The sequence below is a fragment of the Myotis daubentonii genome, chromosome 10 (assembly GCF_963259705.1).
Source record: "Myotis daubentonii chromosome 10, mMyoDau2.1, whole genome shotgun sequence".
Classification (NCBI taxonomy): Eukaryota; Metazoa; Chordata; class Mammalia; order Chiroptera; family Vespertilionidae; genus Myotis; species Myotis daubentonii.
Genome location: NC_081849.1, coordinates 66,096,733 through 66,113,190, shown reverse-complemented (window position 1 = coordinate 66,113,190; position 16,458 = coordinate 66,096,733). Strand labels below are relative to the sequence as shown.

General features: G+C 44.0%; 1 protein-coding gene across 2 annotated transcripts in view; it reads left to right on the top strand.

Moving 5' to 3' along the window:
* Positions 1–16,458, top strand: part of CPVL (carboxypeptidase vitellogenic like) — a 103,623-nt gene that overhangs the window by 45,398 nt on the left and 41,767 nt on the right. For both annotated transcript variants that reach the window (XM_059712658.1, XM_059712657.1), the window contains exons 7-9: positions 1,272–1,338; positions 13,796–13,918; positions 14,529–14,660. In XM_059712658.1, the coding sequence (XP_059568641.1) occupies positions 1,272–1,338; positions 13,796–13,918; positions 14,529–14,660 (322 nt within the window). The remainder of the gene's footprint in view (positions 1–1,271; positions 1,339–13,795; positions 13,919–14,528; positions 14,661–16,458) is intronic.

Genomic DNA, 16,458 nt, shown 5'->3' with positions numbered 1-16,458 from the left:
TAATTTAATTGGGCACCTTGTATTTTTATTTGCTAAATCTGGCAACCCTCACAACTCAACAACAAATTCTCCAGGCAAATAAGCTTTAACCTAAGGCATATGGCTACATTGAAATTTACTAAATTAAATTATCTAGTATTGCCTTTTCCCAATTAGCAGGAAGAGCGGAAGGGACGTAACTTTTAGCCTAAAGGTTAGAGAGGGAAAGGAGGAGGATCAACTCCTATTTTTATCTGTGCTCTAAAGGCAGCTTATTGTCAGCACTAACATGGAAGCTGTATAAAGCAGCTTCCAAGATTTAGTTTCTATAAATAATAAATAGAGAAATACGCTGAAACTCTACGGTAGTGTGTAACGGTGGATTTTTATGGAGCCTTTGAAAAGTAAGTATAGCCAGGATCATGGTAATTGTAATGACCCAGTTGTGCCTCTCTGTAACCCTGGAACTTCCTCCTCCTCCTCCTGATTTTGCAGGGCGTCCTGCCTTTCATCTTTCCTGGGTGGTTCATGGCTTTAAGTCCCTCAGCAGGAAGCTGGAACAAAATCCCTGCCTGGCTACTCAGGCATTGCAAGCTGGGTGAAAACAGTCATAGTGCGTCTGAGTTTCACACGGTTTTGTTTCCTTGAGTCTGTTTAAGCCTGTTGCAGCATAACTCACCCAAGTGGCTTTGCCATTCTTTAGTAAATAAGATTTTTTGGAGCCTAGAGGCCATTGCACATTTCCTTCCATATCTGTGGCCTTTCAGTGATTTTCTTTAGAGTGCGTCATTTCACGTCTTTTCTGTGTTTTTGTTATTAAAAACACTGAAATTCTGGGAGGCCCATTAGAAATGATCAGGGTTTCCCACAGGGAGAGGGAGGTAAGCGCTAGAGGTTCCCATTACCTCACCACAAACCTGGGTTAATGAGGTCACAAGGTTTGCAGAACTGCCTCCAAGAATTGCTAAGTAGAAGGTGAAAGCCTGGATCATTTGGCTCAAGGTAAATGATCCAAGTTGGTAACCCAGAGATTTGCAAACGTGCCCAGAGTGTGGACGTCCACTTGTCTCAACTTCTAAGTATCACAGAGTAAGACCACAAGTATTTTCTAACCATCAAGTGTGGAGTGTTATGCACATGAGACATTGAAAACGATGCCTGCAGGAGCTTACACTATAATGGTATCCTGTCTTAAATGTGAAACCTATTGTGCAAGGCTTGGATTGGGTAGCATGAAGCCTTTCCGACTCCATATGATTTTTCTTGCTGTTCTTTTGTTTGTTTTTTTGCAGTGCACTAGTCCAGTTCTTCCAGTTGTTTCCTGAATACCAAGAGAATGACTTTTATGCCACTGGAGAGGTGAGTTGAAGTCATGGTTTCTTATGGTCTTCCAAGAGGACTGAAATATATTAGCGGATAGCATCTGTCAGTCTTCTAAAGAGATCTTTCACTCCTATTCTTTTCAATATTTTACATTTTAAAACATCATTGTGGGCTCATAGGTTGTAATTTCTGTTTGATGTTTGAACATTTCTTGCCATCGTTATTGCTTTTGATGCTCACATTGTCCCACATTTGATCAACGGGAGCCCCTCTGTCTGGTTCCTATGTCCTTTTGACAGATCCCCATTAGTCTTTGAGCACGTCTATGCTTTTGGCACAAATATATTTCTAGGATTATCTTGTGCTTTCCCTGCCCAAGCCCTGGAACCAGTCATTTCTTCAAGGAATCTTGGTTCCTTTTAATGGGGAATGGTATTTAGAAACCAAGACCCTAGTACTAAGTGTGCTCATTACTACTGGGATGCAATTTCTTCTAGGCTTGGTCTATGGACAGGGATAGGAGGCAAAATGGTACAAAGTCATCCCATCATTCTAATTCAACGTCTCAAGCTTCTTCCCTCCCCGCATCCTGTATTTGTATGCTCCGTTTTTCACATTGAAGGCCAGGGTTCCCAACAGCATCAGTGTATTTACTCTTTTGCTCAATCCTACAACATGTGCAAAATGGTTTCACAATTGCTGCATCAGTACCACTACAACAAGAAACCCCCAAGTTACTGTCAATATTTTTGCTATAATTATTTTTATCATTAGATTATTATTTCACCACAGGTTGCCACAGGTTTTTTTTTTAAAAAAGTACTATGTTTAAAGGTTATAAGAACTGATTCTATTTTTAGGGTGATATGTTACAATTGAATATACAGGTTCACGTGCATATATTGGTTTCAATTTTGGGATTTGCTTTTTTCATTCATTTAAATTTAAGGTTATTTCAAAAATGTATAGCAGCCAGTATTTTGAGACCACAAAAATTTATAGGTGCTAGTCGTGGACAAAACAGAAAAAAAATACTCTGCCTTTATACATCCTAAGAAGAGAAGACAGTAATAAATAAAAAAGAAATATGCACTGTGCATCCATGCAATGATAGATGTCATGAGGAGGAAAAAACAAGGTTATGGTTAGAGAGTGATGGAGGTACTACTTAGAATAAAGTGGTCAGAGAAAGACTGTCTGGTAAGGAGACAATTGAGTGAGTCCTGAGTGATGTCGTGGGGTTGGCTGTAGTACCTGGAAGAAAAGCTTTCCTGGAAGGAGGAATAGCAAATGCAAACACTCTGAGGTGGGGACAGGCTTGCTGTGCTCAAGGGAGAGCACAGAGCCACTGAGGAAGGAGCCAAGATGGGAAGGCAGGCAGGTCATGTGGGGCCCTGATGCCCATGGTAGAGTTTCAATTTCATTCTAAGTGTATTGGGAAATCATTGCAGGGTGCAGTGAAAGAGTAGTTAGAATCAAATGCAATACAACACACATATATTGAGTATCTACTATATCAGAGGTATTGGATAAGTGTTGGAAATTTAGTGATTACTACGACATTGACTCCATTCTTTATCTGAAAGTAACAATTTAAGCACAATACAGAATGAAAAGTGCAATCAGAGAAGCAGCCATAAGGACAAGTAGCACAGGAGAGTGCAAATAGCTACCTCTCATTATGGGATCATCAGAAAAGGCCAGACAGAGGAGCCAAAAGTTAAACTGGATTTTGGAAGATGAATAGGGGTACATTACTCAAGGCCCTTTTGCTTGCAAGTGACAGAAACCCTATTCAAGGTGGCTTAAGGCAGACTGGGTTGATTGACATCAGGAATGGCTGGAGATGGGTGCTCAAACATAGTCATCGGGATCTTGTCTTTCATTCTCTCTTGATCTATTCACTTGGCTTTGCACTTCACTGGTTTTATTCTCGGGTAAGTTCTTTCCACCCGTGCCCTTACCCCTCCACCCCTTCCAGCGCTCTGGTATAGCCTACCAGCTCAACTTCTCTTTCCCAGTAATTCCACCCATATTCCTGAATCTCATATGAGCCATTTGGATCCCATGCCCATTCTAAAACTAATAACTGGCGTTAGAGGATGGAATATCAAACTGGCCAGAGTGGTACCTGAGGCCCACTCCAAAGCCCTGGGAGGGATCATAGTGGGGCCCTCACCTTCTGAACTGCAGGGCCTGGGAGATGAGTGGTCTCCACAGGACGATCCAAGTGATGATACCTGAGGAAGGGCTGGAAGGATTCTGGGCCAGCACAAACCACAGATGTCTACTCCAAGGGACTCAACGTGAAAAATAGTCTTTGTTTTCCAAAGGAATTGCTAGTTAATGGAACTGGGAGCTCCCTTCTCTTCAGCCTGCGTTCCTCTAAGGCGTTTGGAAAGGACATTCTGACTGCTTATTTTTTAAAGCGAATAAGCTAATTACCCCGTTGGGATTATTTGAGATCTCTACCAATAGTTCCCTGCTATTCCTTGCCTTTTCACCTACTTCAAAGGCAGGTTGGGGAAAAGGGCCGGAAGAGACCCTCCCATCATTCTTGGTAGCAACCTTGGAGAATGCCCAGTCTCCCCCGCCCACAGAAGAGCCATAGGCCTAGTGTGTAATCCCTTGTCTTGCAAATGATGTGGGGATGTTGTTAACTATGAGGTTGAACTTTCAGCAAAGCTGCCAAATTCCGGATGGAAAATTTGTCTATTTCATGTCCGCCTGGTGGTTCCCACGCATGTAATTTCCAATGTGCGTAGGAAAGGGCCATTTTATTTTTACGCGCTTTGCTGCCAGGACGGATACGTTTAAGGAAGCCTGTGCCTTCCAAGTGATGAAGGGAGATGTGAGCCAGGGCAGGCAGCATCTGGGCTAGAGAGGCAGTGCCAGGCAGCATCTTCATAAGGGCTCCACGGGACACGTCAAATCTGGGGGCATGTCTCCTAGAAGGAAGACCACTAAATAAAGCCTGGATGGCTTATTGTCATTAGAAAGCTATGTTTCTGCAGTCTGGTTTGCTCCATCTGGTCTTCTGTTTCAAGGCAGGATGGAGAAGTGGAAGGCACTCGGTAAATAAGCAGGAGCCCCTGGAGTCATTGCTGGCCTTGCCTCTCTCTGGATGATTCCAAACATGTTCTTTACTGTCTGCAGCCTTCTGCTTCTCATCTTCCCATCAGAGGGGTGGTTTTGTAAACTAGATCACCTCCAGGGGTAGTTCGCTTTACCAGAAATCCAACTGTAGTTACCACATGTACTCTTAAAGCATCTGTGGGCCATTGCAGTTTTAATATAATACCACCCACCCTTCCTGTCTCCACCACCAAAAAGAAGAAGAGGAAGAAGAAGAAGAAGAAGAAGAAGAAGAAGAAGAAGAAGAAGAAGAAGAAGAAGAAGAAGAAGAAGAAGAAGAAATTTCAAGAAGAGGAAATTCTTTTTCCTTCTGAACTCTTAATTTCCTCACAGACTTAGGCAGATTGAACAATTAATGCCACTCAATTTGTAGAATCGTCCTTGAAAAATAAATAGGTAAACTTAGAGAGGGTTTTCTGCTTCTCGGTGCAAATGTCCTGGACCTAAATGTCCTTGACCTACGTGTGCTGTGGATGAGGGTAGCCTGATGCTCCAAGGGTCTGGAGCAGCTGTTTTGTGCCCCAACTTTGGTGCAAGGAAGTCTGGAAGCAATAATAGTACCTACTGCATAGGGTTGTTTTAAACGTTTAATTAGATAATCCTCCTCAAATATTTAGCAGAGTGACTGGCTGTGGTGAGTGCCCAACACATGATGACTATTATTACTACTCATGTTGAAAAGCTGCATTAATATATATATTTGGAGCCATAATATATTAAGGCTTCAAAGCACATGGCTTAATGCGTGGACAGGAGCTGGGCGTTTAGAAAGCTCTGCTCACCTGGTTGGGGATGTGGCGTTGTCTCCCCTGTCATCTTGACACCATCTTTAAAAGAAGTGGTTGCTTCATCAAGGGATGACAGTGCAGCTTAGAAGCGGATACTAGACATTTCGGAAAGCAGATGCGTCGGAAGCAACCCCAGGCTCCTTGTCGCTGCGTGTGGACCATGGTGAGACCAGGAGGCTCAGGGCGGCCCACAGTCAGCGCGATGAGAAAGGACTGCTTTCTCTCCATTTCTGCCCGGAACACCAACTGGAATTAATTTGCTCTAAAGAGAGAAAAATGTGTCTGTAAATCACCCTCCTCCAGGCATGAACAAAAAAGGACTTCAAAGAGGAGAAACAAGCTGCGTTTAATTCACATCATTAACTTGCTTTCTAAGTGTTATTCTTTCTGAGCCAGCGACTATTGGAGAGGTGCCTCTTGTTCTTGAGGTACAGGCCCACTTAGCCTCCTCTCCAGGGAACACGGGCCCAGCGAGACCTTAAACCAAATCGGCCCTCCATTGTCCTCGGAGCATGTGGCTTTCTGTCGACCCCGTGAAAGATCCAGCACTTACGATGGCAGCGGCAGTGAGTGGATGGATGGGAGCTCTTTCAAAGGCACAGGGCGCCTGGTGGAAACTCTGGCTGCTCTTCCGATCAGCGGAAGGGGCCTCCGCTCCTTAGAAGCCGTTTTGCAACCATGGCTAATTTCAGGGCCCAATAAAGGCAAAACTTGGAAGCTATTTAAAAATTAGTGAGCTTAATAGGATACTTTATCTTCATTTGCATGAGCGAAGTCCTGCTGGCATCAGGGAGTCTGACAACCTTGATTGAAAGCATCATGGTTCACTGGGTTGGGAGTAGCAGGAGGGGTAGGCTCCCTGTAGGCCCGAGCCATGTTTGTTTAATTTGTTTCATATAATACTGAGCACATTACTTTTTTAAATATATTTTTATTGATTTCAGAGAGAGATGGCAACATCAATGATGAGAGAGAAACATTGATTGGCGTGGCATCCTGCATACTCCTACTGGGGATCAAGTCTGCAACCTGGGCATGTGCCCTGACAGGAATTGAACCGTGACCTCCTGGTTCATAGGTCGATGCTCAACCACTGAGCCACGCCAGCCGGGCCTGAGCACATTACTTAATGAATGTTAGAGAGTGGTTTCTCCCAAGGCTGTTACTAGATGAAATGAAAATATCGGTGGTATTTCTCTCCAGCTTCCTTTCATCACCCTTTCATGGCCCTTCTCTCCCTGTACTTCCCAGGCCTGGGGGCCCTCCTTCCTACATCCCTACTTCCCAGGGCTATCCCCTGCCCCCACTCACTCTCAGCCTTCCTTTCCTTGGCTATATTGTGCTCAGATTCTATTTTCCAACACTTCCTTCATCTCCATCATGATTTATCGTTTCTCACCTCTATTCTGACTTGTTATCAGCTCACTATCCATTAGAGAGGATCTGAAAAATTAAACTTATTCCCAATAGGCTTGTATTTGGCTAGAGCAGTGGTCACTAACCTTTCGGACCTCACGGACCACCAGGGTCCTCAGACCACCGGTTGGTGACCGCTGGACTAGAGTACAGAGCCTAGGCCATATTCAAGCAGGGACATACAGTTGTGGGGTGACATCTAACGTGTGTGGGATGGGAGAACTATTCTAGCAGTGGGCCTGTCCTCATTCTATGTAGGCCTACACCATTCTCCCATCAGCTCAGGCTGTGATCATCGAATATGGTAGCTAGAAGGGGGCCTTCAAGGGTTCACTTGTTTTATTTGTAGGATTATTTGAGGATATTTATTGAGAGTGGATCATATGACAGGCATAATGCTAAGCACTGTTTCATGGATTACCTTGCTTCATCCTCACAGCTACCTTATGAAGCTTACACTGTTATTGTCATTCTCATTTTACAGATGAGATGACTTAAGGCTCAGAGAGGTTAGGCCTTACTAAGGTCTCCCAGCCAGACTCCAGAGCTGGCTAAAGATTGTTACCCTGCTTGTGGAGATGCAGTCTGGAGCCTGGGTGCTCTCTCTCCGAAACTGCACTGTCTTTGGGACCTGCCTCTTCCCATAAAACAGACCCACTTTCTGTAGAAGGGAGTCAAACATCCTTTCCATATTTTGTGCAGAATCTTTCAACCTAACACAAATGGAAGAGACATAGCTTCTTGGATGTGTCTGTCTTTCTGGCCAAGACTTAGTTTTAATCATAAAGACTTGGCTTTGATCACAAAGTTTTATGGAGTAAATGGAAGTTTCAAGTGATGTAAAGGCTTGATGTCCTCAGAATGCAATTATTTCCAAAAGCTTGGAACTTGCTAAATTTTATTAGATAACATTCAAGCTGCTTTAACTCTGAGGCTCATGACAAATGTCTCTTTTCAGTTATGTTCATTTGACTTGCCAATATTTTCTTTTAGAATTGGGAATGGATTGGTGACTATTTAATGCATTTAATATTAGAAAATTTAAACTTTAAGCTGCAACCTGAAAAACTGAACAGGGACATATGGAACTGTTTGCAAATTAGGCCTGAGGCTTTTGGATAGCAGCATATCTGAGTGGAATCAATGCATGTTTACTGATTCCTTAGTTCCATAGAAAAGAAGATGAGTAAATCGGAAGTCATTATAAGCTTTGTTTGAGGTTGCCCACTGTGCTGCCACACAGATAGTGCTTGATTCGATGGTGGAGACAGGAAATGCTAAGTTTTATATATTATGCAGCTTCAACCTTCTGATTTTATCTGTGGTTAGCAAACAAAGGCCTCAATTTGTTGACCGTAGCCTGATGTTCATACTCTTTGTTTAAAAGTCAAATTATCTGTGGTCTCTTTAAACATAAGGATTTATTCATCTGGTTGAGTCACCTGGCTGCAAGCTGGGTTTCTGCAAAACCGACACAAGATCACTTGCAGGGGAAGGGGAGGGCAGGTGAATCTTTTTCACCTATGCTTGTTGTCATTGATGGGATTTTTTTTTTTTTTTAAGAAGCATCCTCTTGCCCAGCCAGAGTGGCTCAGTAGTTGAGCTTTGACCTATGAACCAGGTCACTGTTCAGTTCCCTGGGTCAGGGCACATGCCTGGGGTTGTGGGCTGGATCCCCAGGAGGGGGCATGTAGGAGGCAGCCAATCAAAGATTCTCTCTCATCATTGATATTTCTCTCTCTCCCTCTCCCTTCCTCTGTGAAATCAATTTAAAAAGAAAACAGAATGAAAAGAAGCATCCTCTCAATCTATAATAATAAAAGCATAATATGCTCATTGGATCGGATGTCCTTCCTGATGAAGCCGGGGCTGAAAATGCCTGCCGGTTGTTGGAGGGAAGCCAGCCAGGGTCCTGAGTGCCAGAGGGAAGCCCGTGTCGGCGGCCAGGGAAAGAAAGGCCTACTCTTGCATGAATTTCGTGCATCAGGCCTCTAGTATGAAACAAGAATATATCATTTGGAAGGCAGCACATCTTTTTGCATAAATTTATGTAGCTAAAAGTTGGATACAGATCAAAATGTTTGTCTTATGCCTACTCCTATAGATTCTGAGCTCCTTTTCAAGCTCATGTTCCAGAGCAATAGATGTTTAGATAAAGTCATATCCTTGTTAGAAGCCATGTTTTTTCTTTTTAATTGCAGCAGTGCGGTCATGAAATTGGATGACGCATGGTCTAGAAATGTCTAGGAAGTTGTAGAGATTACCACAATACTGAAGTTTCAGCTTTCCCCATTCATTAATTTTCTGAAGTGGCCCTTTTAAGGCCCCACCTCTTCTCTCCTCAGAGAAAATAATGGTCCCGTGAAATTAGATTCTACCCCAAGGCTGGATGAAGTCAAGGTCGCCCTTGCTTAATCCTGTCCTCTTGGCTGCTGCTTCCTGTGTTACTCCATTAGGTTTTGTGGTTTGCAATCTGTGTATACAATTCTCTTCAAGGCATATTCCCTTATTCCCTCTGATTGTCCCCATGAGTGGGCGTGGCTCCACCATAGTCTGTGTTTGGAGACAGCTAGAGGACACGGCACTGGTGTGACTCTCTCCGGAAGGGCAGCCCACCTTGTCTCCTCCTGGGGAATGGAGAAGTTCTTATCATCCCCAAGGGACTTCTTCAAAGAGACTTTCATTTCAGCTGGAGTGCCTGGGGGTGTGGGGGTGTGGGGGTATGGGTGTGGAACAGGCAGAAGGGTGTAGAATGACCCTGACCTTCCTCAACATACCAGGGCTGAGGTTGACAACTCCCCCTTTTCCACTGGCCAAGCAGAGGGGCTGTGGACAGCGACACTGTGTGTGTCCGGGTTGCAGTGTGTCTCATTTCAAAGGCCATTGCTCATTATCACCCATAAAGTTGCATGCTTCACCATAAAATGCATACTTAGAAGCAAGGCAGAGAATGAAAACGTATTAACTGCCTTTTTTTTTTTTAACAACTGAACTTGAGTAAGAAATGTAGACCACTGAGAGAAGCTTAAACAATAGTAACTGCTAACACATGTGAAATTTCTGTAAGAGGACATTGTTTCCATTATAGTATTATTCCCTGACACGATTTTTTTTTTCTTCAGGAGGAGCTGATTAAAGCTTGATTTTAGATATGAAATATTTTTTCCTCCTTTAAAAGTCACCGGGTGCAGGGATAGTGTAAGTCTGCTACGAATATTGTTGAAACATGTAAGAAGGGAGAGATTCAGACAGAATACACAGTTACAAGTTTTTTTAAAGCCCAATTTCATTGTGCTTTTACACATCTGGATAATTAACCAAGCATTACATTCTCCCCAGACTATTTTTACAAGTTCAATGTGCTCTTAATGTGATTTCCATTAGGCTGTTCCAAACATCATTTAAGAACTCAGAAAGATCTCAGACCAAGATTCAAAACCACTGCTCCCTTGTTCTCTCTTGGGGGACATAAAAGACAGAGCTGAATGCTGAGATCCTGCTGATGTAACAAGGGAGACTGGGGGCTCACTGCTGCTTTAAATTCCAGCCAATACCAGCAGATGCAGACACACCCCAGTACCTCTGGTCCTTATCAGAGATGAGCTCTATGAGCTCCCCAAGAACTGTGCTGGGAATCACACCTTGAGACGTCTTTCAATATCAGAAAGTAATACGAAGATCCTGATGTGTTGATGGTCAGCCTCCTTTGAATTATTGTGTCAAGTACATATGTTTCTGTGGCTGAGTTCCCCATCTGAAGGTCACTGCTGAGTTCTAAACTAATATGTGCCCAGATACTTTCTGGTCTCGCCTTTCTGCTTTCCTTTTATCATCGCTTTGATGCTGTTCTGAGCCTTTATGAGGCCAGGGTCTAACCCAGTGGTGGAAGGTTAGTGTGAATTCACAGACTTTAGGAGCCCCCGTGGCCAGCTGCTGCCCACATTGGTGAACGCCAGCGAGAGATCAGAGAAACCGCAGGGCCGGTCGCTGTGCCGGTTTGTTGCCTTTGTCCTTGTAACGGGCAGAACTCAGAACAAAAGAAGCAAGAGTTCATAAAATCACAGGATCCCAAGCACAAGTCCTGAGGGGCTCTTTAGCCTGCCTCTGATCCAGCAGACAGCTATACCTAAGTTCTCCCTCCCAAATAAGGGGTTCTGTTCTATTTAAAACATATATATATATATCCAGAAAAGGGAACACTGGGCAAAATAAAACAGGATTTACGGTCTGGTTGCCTTTTTGTGGGCTCATGGTGATCAGAGAATCGTTAAATTGAGAAATAAATATTTGAGGAAGAATAAACAAGTCTTATCTTGTAAAAAAATAAATAAAAAGAAGAAACATGTGTCAACAGGAGAGCCAAAATAATTGCAATTTCACTATACTGTTCCAGTCTGTTTTCCATAAAATGATCCTGTAATTGTCTTCTGTGTGACAGCCGGAGTCACTCCGCCAGTGGGATGATTAATGGGGACGGCAGTGAAGGATTTGTCACACTGACACGGGCAGGGAAGTGTGGGATAGTCATTAGGAAGGAAAAACGAGGTAGACACCATCATGGTTAGGTGAGCAAATGTGACTGAACATTGAGGAATCCGTTTTGGACGTTGTTACAGAACTACCCACCTCACTTCTCATTTTCCAGCAGTGGCCAGCTTAGCAGGCATGTCGTGGATAAACCCAAGGTTGAGCCCCCACTTGGGGGACCAGAAACCCATAATCTATTCCAGGTCCGTGGCCTGAAAGATGATTTGATGTGAGAAATGGGGGGCGTGGAGGCAGCCAAGCCTGGATAGAATTCCAGCCAGGCATGTGACGGCAATGCACAGGCCCTTGTTTCCATCATTCTAAAATATAGGAAGATAAGGTTAACCTTATTTGGCTTAAATTAAAGTAAGTGGAAAAGCCTAGTTTTTAATAGATGCTCAGAAATGGAGTGGGTGTTTGTTCTTAATTTCCTGCCTGGATGTATCCCAGATACTCATGATGGTCACAAGGGGGGAGGTGCCCTAAAATTCTTCCTGCTTTAGCCTACGTTTGTCATCACTACCTGCTTACAAGTTAAAATACATACCCTTCCCTCTCAGGAGGAGAGGTGTTTTATTGCCGGGTTTTATAATGGGACAGCAGTCAACCCCTCTGAGCCTCAGTGTCCACATTTTGCAATGGGAACAGTGCTATGTCCAGCATATGATTATGGTCTGAAATGAGAGCGCCCAGTCTTTGAACTACCGGCCCTCGGGGAGCCTTGGAAATGCTGTGAAGGGTCTGCAGACTCAGATGTTTCCACATAGTACCTCTAGTCTACTGTGAACATATATGCATTGCTGTTCTTCAAATGCATTAGGTTAATTCAAGATTCTTTCAACAACTGTTTATTGAGCACTAACAAATAAACAGCAGTAGGCCCAGGGGATACACTGAGAAACAAGCAGACCGATATCCCTGTATTCACTGATCTTTTATTTAGTCTGGGTGGGGGAATAACAATTCAAGATAAATAAGTAAAAGAGTGTTAGCGAGTGATAAGGAATAAGATCAAAAAGGAGAGAAGGGGACTAGAAAAGGGAAAAAAAAAAAGGTGTGACTATATATATATATATATATATATATATATATATATATATATACACACACACACAGATATATTGATTTCAGAGAGGAAGGGAGAATGAAAGAGAGAGAAACATCAATGATGAGAGAGAATCATCCATCAGCTGTCTTCTGCATGCCCCCTACTGGGATCGAGCCCCCAGCCCCAGCATGTGCCATGATCCAGAATCAAACCATGACCTGGTTCATAGCTTGATGCTCAACCACTGAGCCACACTAGCCAGGCAAAAAGGAGGTATGACAATTTTAGATAGGGTGGCCAGGGAAGGCATCCCTTAGAAGGCCTCACTGAAGGAAGTAAGGGAGTTAAGCATGTGGATATATCTGGGAGACCATTCCTGGTGGCAGGAACTGCTACTGCAAAGGCCACGAGGGAGAAGCAGTGAGGATCACAGTGATGATTGTGGTCCCACACGGGCTGGAGAGGAATGAGGGTGGAGGGGATAATGTTAGTGAAGTGACCAGATCATGTCAGCCCTTATGTCTCAGGAAAAACCCTTTGCTCTTCCTCTAAGGGAAGTGGGAAGTCCTTGGGTTTGAGCAGAAGCGTGACATGATCTGCTTTATCCAGACCACTGTCCTGACAGTAGCCTGGACAAGGGGAAGGGTGAGAGCAGGGGCCAGGTAGGAGGCTACTGCAACAGTCCAGGTGAGAGATGGTCTACCTGGAACAAAGCAGTGAAGTAGGGGTGTGAGAAGACATGTCAATGATAGACTTCCATGGGGCATCAGAGAGCTGAAGAATGGCATCACTTTTTGGCCTAAGCAGTGAGAAGGTCAGAGTTCATGTGAATGGAAAGGGAGGCTGCAAGGAGGGCTTGGGAAGGAGCTGCATTTTGAACAGATGAAGTTTAATATTAAACATGCAAGTGGAAATGTCAAGAAGGCAACGTTTGGAAAAAAATACAAGTTGGTTTTAAACTATTACTGAACTCATAGTAGCCTTTTCAGCATACTCTTAAAAGCAGCACTATTATTATGTTTGTGTCCAAAAAATATTTTGAAACTGAAAAAGAACCTTATACTGGAAAAGCTTGGCTACAGAGGAGCGTTCAAGTGACAATTCTAGTGGCCAATAAGTAGTATTTCCCTTTTCCTCTTCCTTTAGCACATGCTGATGTCAAAACTTGTGTCATTATACGGATGTTGAGATCTTAATTCTGGCCTTGAGATTTTTTTTTTTAAATAAACCTTTTAATGGAACTTTCTCATAAGAAAAGTCCTATGGACCAGAATTGTGTTCACTGGTCCATTTTTCTGTACTGTTTTGGAAGAAAATGAAAATGCTCACTTATTCCATGTCCATGCATTATCTTTGTGTGCTCCTAATCTGTGACTTGCGTGTACTGGGTGCAACTTGGGATGACAAAAGGAGCAAGAGACAGTGCTCTCAGCTATTGTGGAATTTGAAATGTGAGGCTAAGAAATTCTTGGTGTGTCTCTGGTGGAGATACTGCTGTGATTGTTATTGAATGAGCTTAAACACGTAATTTTATCAGCATACATTTCTGATGGTTCATTTTAACATCTACCATTCCCAGTCTTATGCAGGCAAGTACGTGCCGGCCATCGCACATTATATCCACATGCTCAACCCCATCCTGTCGGTGAAGATCAACCTGAAAGGAATCGCTATTGGAGATGCATATTTCGATCCTGAATCAGTAGGTGTCTGCTTTTCCTTTCCATTTTGTTCCTTGAGGAGAATAAACTCCCTTTAATTCGATGGAGGCTCCTCTTACCTTAGAAATCAAACCTGATAAAGAGAAATACAGTTGTGCAGTTGATGTCTAATAATTTCAATCCTCTAAATTTCCCCAAATGCTTTAAGGTGTAGGGGTGTGTGTGTATGTGTATGTGTGTGTGTGGTATGTGTGTATGTGTGTTACATGTGTGTTGTATATGTTTGTGTGTTGTGTGTGTTTGTAAAGTTGTGTTATGTATTTGTGTATTGTGTGGGCATGTTTGTGTGTGTTTGTACTGTATGTGTATGTGTGTGGCATGTGTTGTATGTTTGTATATGTTTGATGTGTGGTATGTGTTTGTATTTGTACTGTGTGATGTGTGGTATGTGGGGTGATGTGTGGTATGTGGGGTGTGTGTGTGTGTGTGTGTGTGTGTGTGTGTGTGTGTGTGTGTATGTGTGTGATTGTCTTGCTTGGCTAATTCTAGCCCAAGGTGGACAAATTACAAAGGGCTATTTCACCAAGCACATGGGCTTCCCTAACTTCTTCCACGCCCTGTGGCTCTTGTGTTTGTCTCTTTTCTCCTCAGATCATAGGGGGCTATGCATCATTCCTGTACCAAATTGGCTTGTTGGATGAGAGGCAGAGAAAGTACTTCCAGAAGCTGAGCGAGACGTGCGTGAAATACATCAAGGAGGAGAAGTGGTTTCAAGCCTTTGAAGTGAGTCCTGGGGCCCACGTGGCCGGAGCAATGAGAACCATCTGAGGGGGTGCCGGAAGCGCCACGGTGCTCAGGCTGTTTGTTGTTGTTAGAGAAGGTGTATCTGTTATGCCGTCCAAGCTCAGGAGGGAGACAGTGGGCTCCTGATGAAGAAGCAGATGGTGTGGGTTTCTTTGAATTTCCTGTGGCTCCATGTTCAACCTGAGATCCTGTCTTTCATTGACTGTCTTGATTTCTTTAAACACTACGTAGGCCCTGAAGGCACACCCTGGGTGAGGAATGGAGGCAGGCAGCCTGGAACGTAGACCATCGGTTCTGAACCCTCTAACCCCCCCTGATAGCCACACACAGGGTTTCAGCCCAAGAAGTGACCAGCATGTGTAACAAATGTCATGTGTTCCTGTGTGCCAGGGACAAAGATGATAAAGTATAGTGATTGGAGACTTTTACCAAGAGCCTTTGGTATTTGTAAACATTGACACATTGCTCCCCTAATATTGAAATTGAGAATCAAATAATAGGGTTATATTCTTCACCCTTGTTGTTGTTATTTAAAATGTTAGACTAGACGAGTGGTCGGCAAACTGCGGCTCGCAAGCCACATGCGGCTCTTTGGCCCCTTGAGTGTGGCCACGAAGTTTCAATCGCACTATTCATGCGTTCCCGCATGTGGTATTTTGTGGAAGAGCCACACTCAAGGGGCCGCAGTTTGCCGACCACTGGACTAGACAAAATGTTAGGATATTGGAGGTTGGGGTTTGTTTTGTTGTTTGCCAGTGTAGATGGGGATGAAATGTAAGCAGCCTTTCTCAGGGGTTTTGCCACCTTTAGGACGGAGCCATCATGTACATGAGGCCAGGTTCAGTTCTGAGGACTTGAATCTTTGTTATCGGAAGCTATTTGTGATGTTTAGCTGAGGGCATGGTGGTTGTTAAGACCGAGGCCTGCTATTAATAGACTTCTAGGCGCTGCAGGTCAGCTGGTTCAGATCAAAGCAGGAGGCAGACACACTTAGGGAGAAGGGGAGTAACACGAAGTTACACTCCAGTCTGCACGTGGGTGCCAGGGCACTACCTGAACCCCCCAGGCAGTGCCCCTGCCAGGAATTCTGATAGCAGCCAGCTGTGCAACCGGAGGGGCTCAGGAAGTCCCTAGCAGGATGCCAGCCACCTACCCTTTCTCTGTATCAGGACACCTGCCATGGCCGCGGAATGTGGTTCAGAATTTCTTGTGCGATAATAAATATGAAGGAAGAGGGAGCATCATGGGGACATGTAGGATCATTCTTCAACTCATAACAACAGTATTTTCTTTTCCTTTTTTTGAAATCCTCATCTGAGGATATTTTTTCCATTGATTTGTGTGTGTGTGTGTGTGTGTGAGAGAGAGAGAGAGAGAGAGAGAGAGAGAGAGAGAGAGAGAGAGAGAGAAAGAGAGAGAGAGAGAGATCCATTGGTTGCCTCCCATATGCACTCCCACCCAGGCCAGGGATCGAACCTGCAACTGAGGTACATGCCCTTGACTGGGAATCAAACCCTGGGCCCTGCGGTGTGTGGGCCAGCACTCTAACCACTGGACACACGGGCCAGGGCCACAATGACAGAATTTTCATGGCTGGTTTTGGGCTATCATCTGTGCTAGCGCCAAAAGGACTAAACCTTTAGAATTTAGACTTCCTATCAAAGTTTACCTCATGGGAGACCGATCTGCAAGTGAGACATTTGATGTGTTTTTGGCGAAGCATACAGGGATTAAGCAATGTCAAGAGCAAGAATATTTCATAGGCCCAAAGGGATAA